Source organism: Salarias fasciatus, chromosome 12 (assembly GCF_902148845.1).
Source record: "Salarias fasciatus chromosome 12, fSalaFa1.1, whole genome shotgun sequence".
Classification (NCBI taxonomy): domain Eukaryota; kingdom Metazoa; phylum Chordata; class Actinopteri; order Blenniiformes; family Blenniidae; genus Salarias; species Salarias fasciatus.
The window spans coordinates 5,489,009-5,492,326 of NC_043756.1; the positions used below are offsets into that span (position 1 = coordinate 5,489,009).

The 3,318-nt window shown below is 50.2% G+C and overlaps 1 protein-coding gene across 1 annotated transcript; it reads right to left on the reverse strand.

The window, feature by feature from the left end:
- Positions 1-1,360: 1,360 nt before the first annotated feature.
- Positions 1,361-3,070, reverse strand: LOC115398297 (beta-crystallin B3-like). The gene is made up of 6 exons (XM_030104987.1): positions 3,022-3,070; positions 2,564-2,661; positions 2,212-2,330; positions 1,965-2,097; positions 1,711-1,853; positions 1,361-1,622 (listed from the first exon to the last, which is right to left on the reverse strand). Exons 2-6 carry the CDS (start codon positions 2,636-2,638, stop codon positions 1,361-1,363), a joined length of 732 nt encoding a protein of 243 aa, XP_029960847.1. The 5' UTR covers positions 2,639-2,661; positions 3,022-3,070.
- Positions 3,071-3,318: the final 248 nt, after the last annotated feature.

Below are 3,318 nucleotides of genomic sequence, written 5' to 3' on the forward strand. Positions count from 1 at the left end.
AGTTGCTCAACCTGAACACAGCTTAAATATGTACTGTTAAGTTTAACTGGCGACTATTTCCCCGGGAAATCTCCTGTCCTTCACAATTTTCACTACATTTGACCAATTATTCCAGTGGATATGTCTGCAAGATTGTACGATTAATAACCAGATGTCTTGACACTAATTCATCAAACAAAAACGGTTTGTGACCATCTTTAAAAAATATGTTATCATTACAGAGGGGAAAACATTTAGATTAAGCTGTTAAGACCAAGAGGTTTATGTAAATATGTCACTTTATGGAGCTCAAACATGAATGGAGAGCTCCTCTAGTATTCATCCTGTGTTGAAATCATTGGGTTGTATGTAAGGCTTACAGCAGAGGGGTTATCCAGAACGCTCACAGAAACATCTGGAAATAGATGAAGCCTGGTACATGATATGATACAGCTGTGCATTAGTTCATCTGAGCAGCTGGCCCGCTGCAGCTCTGTGCCACTCTGTTATCTTCTGTTAACTGACCTAGACGCTCCACGATCCTGAACATTAGAGTGAAAATATCACTTTTAATGATGAAGGGAAAGGCTTATTTCGACTCCTTCATGAACATTTATTGAAAAAAAACCCATCTGAATCTCATTTTGTGTGTTTGCCAAACATAATCATGACTTCAGATGAAATCTGCCGTGCAATCAAATCAATGCCAACACTGTAATCTCATTTATCAGAGCAGTTATAGCGGTCAAAATAAAGAAGTCTCTAATGTTGCACAGGGCAGATACAGTCCAAGCATTTCTAAACATCACCAGATGTCCACTTATCATGAGGATCAATAATAATCGGATGCACAATGATGACTAAGGGAGGAGGGAATGCAGTGCACTCTGTTTTAATAGCAAGCATACATACAGCATGACACCATTTCCACTGCTGTTAAGCAGATGCGTATTCACATATTTGCTGAATAAGTCATGTGCTCCTAATGCTGGATGAGCTCTCAAAGCCGTTTGACTACAGCAGGAAAACACAAGCATTAAAAGTCACACACGACTCGAAAATGACTCAGATTCAAAACTCATCTACATTTTATCTCAAGGAAAAATGTCTTATTTCCAAACGGATGCAAGCGTCACACCTCGGGTCGTGTTTCTTTTTCGTCTCTTAACGTCTCAGATGGATCCGTCTCCACCGCGACTTACAAGTATAACATCACCAACAAACTCCAGGTCAAACAACTTTTATTTGCCTCTGAAACATGCACGGCGCTCCTCGCTGGGCGCCCGGAGCCAGAGGGCAGGCGCCGTCCGCAGCGTGGAGGAGGCTGTGGGTGGGTGGGTGGGGGGGTGGGTGGCGCTCAGGAGGCAGGCGGGGGTCCTGCTCAGCTGGCTCCGGCCGAAGCAGGAGGGGCAGGGGGAGCCGGGGCGGGGTCGGGCTCCGGACCGGGGCCGGGGCCCGGAGCCGGGGCCGGAGCCGGGTCGGGAACGGTGAAACAGCCCCTCTTGTGCCACTGCATGTCCCGCACGCGTCGGACCGACTGGATGAGCGGCAGAGGCGCCTCCCAGTCGTTCCAGTGCTTGAAATCTCCCTGCTCGAAGATAAACTGGCGACCCCTGTAGCCCGGGTACATGTAGCCCACCCATCTGCAGGAAGACAAAACAGACCAGCTGTGATAACCGAGTCTCAGGGTCCAGCGGCGGGGCTGAAGGGCGAGGCAGAGGGGGGCCTTACGTTCCGTTTAGAGCCTTGACACTTGCTACACGATCCTGAAAACCATGACCCCACAAACTAGGCACATCGTCGTCAACAATCTCCATCTTCCTGCCGCTGAACCCGGGGTTCTCATACAGTTGTAGTTTGTGATCGGCACTGTCCTATTGGGGGAGAAACAGACAGACGGACGCTTCTTCAAGCTCTGCATGCAGGAGCGGATCTGCAGGCTGAACTGAGGGATAAATAAAGACTGAATTTTGACCAGCACCCACCACTTTGAGAGGCCGTAGGGAAAGGAGGGAGTAGCTGTTCTGACTGTTGGTCCAGGTGTCCCAGCGTGGATACTCGCCCTTCTCCAGGATGAACTGCTCCCCCGTGAACCCGTGCCGGTCGTAGCCCACCCAGCTGAGAGGGAACAGAGGAGGGACTTCGCTTACCAACCTGGCCCACGAATCCTTCCAGCAACATCTCACCCTGCTGAGGTGGAAAAATGACCGACAGCTCCTGACAGTTACTCACGGTCCTGACTCCACGATCACAGAGCCGACCTTCTCCAGACTCTTCTCTGTCACATCTTTACACTCTGCAGAGAACTCTGCCTTGCAGCCCTGGAAGTTTTCGAACTCATACAGCACCACCTGCATCACAGAGGCGAGAGTTCAGCTCTTTACTGATGAGGAAGGAAGACTCCATTTCAGCTGTTAGGAGATGCTGACGTGTTCTGATCAATCAAATCTGCTTGTAGAAGATTTCACTCAATCATATTTTCGCATAATCTCAGAGCAGTCTCACACACACACACACACACACACACACACACACTCACACACACACACACACACACACACACACACAGGGCCTGTTGCAGTACCTTGTATGTGGCTCCAGCTCCACCCTGGCTCTTCCCAGCAGCCAGCTGCTCCGGGGCGCTCTGCTGCTCCGACATCCTCCTGATCCACTGCTCCTCCACTGTTTGGCAGCAGCACACACACACACACACACACACACACACACACACACACACACACACACACACACACACACACACACACACACACACACACACACACACACACACACACACACAGACAAAGCACCATCCATCACGCATAAGTGCCGAGATAAAGCACAGGGGAAAAGCTCAGTGTCACAACTGCTGTTTAAAACTCAACCTTGACAAATAAGAGCGCATTCGTTTGGATCATTTTCCCCTCACATGTGAAGTTTCCACAAAAACAGTCTAAACCTGAGGACCGAAGAATCGTTTTTAACCAGACTCCAGTGAAACTAATGAAACTCCGCCGCTGTTGCTGCTTCTGCCTCTTTTACCTGGGTTTGCCTGCCGGGAAGTGGTAGCGTCCCTCTTTTTCGGTGCCACTTGGTGTTTGGTGGGGTTGAGCCATTAGAGGGCAGGGACAGGGGGGGTATTTATGGTTTATTTCTGGCCACAACAGCAGAAAAGGAGGAGCTGTTGATACAGCAAGTCTGTCGCTCACATTGTGTCCATAACGCTGCCTCTCAATAGGCAGCTGTGTTGGCACACGCCGCGCTGCCCGTCCGCCCGGCTGCCAGCGAGCACTGTGTGTGGGCACGGGGAGAGGGAGCCAAGAGGATTCAGCAAACAGC

Excerpts from the sequence above, each read along its gene's own strand:
- LOC115398297 (XM_030104987.1), bottom strand. The coding sequence starts at position 2,638 with ATGTCGGAGCAGCAGAGCGCCCCGGAGCAGCTGGCTGCTGGGAAGAGC. Across the intron at positions 2,331-2,563 it reads GAGCTGGAGCCACATACAAG|GTGGTGCTGTATGAGTTCGA; the intron begins GTACTGCAACAG and ends TCTGTGATGCAG. Across the intron at positions 1,854-1,964 it reads CCCTACGGCCTCTCAAAGTG|GACAGTGCCGATCACAAACT; the intron begins GTGGGTGCTGGT and ends CTCCCCCAATAG.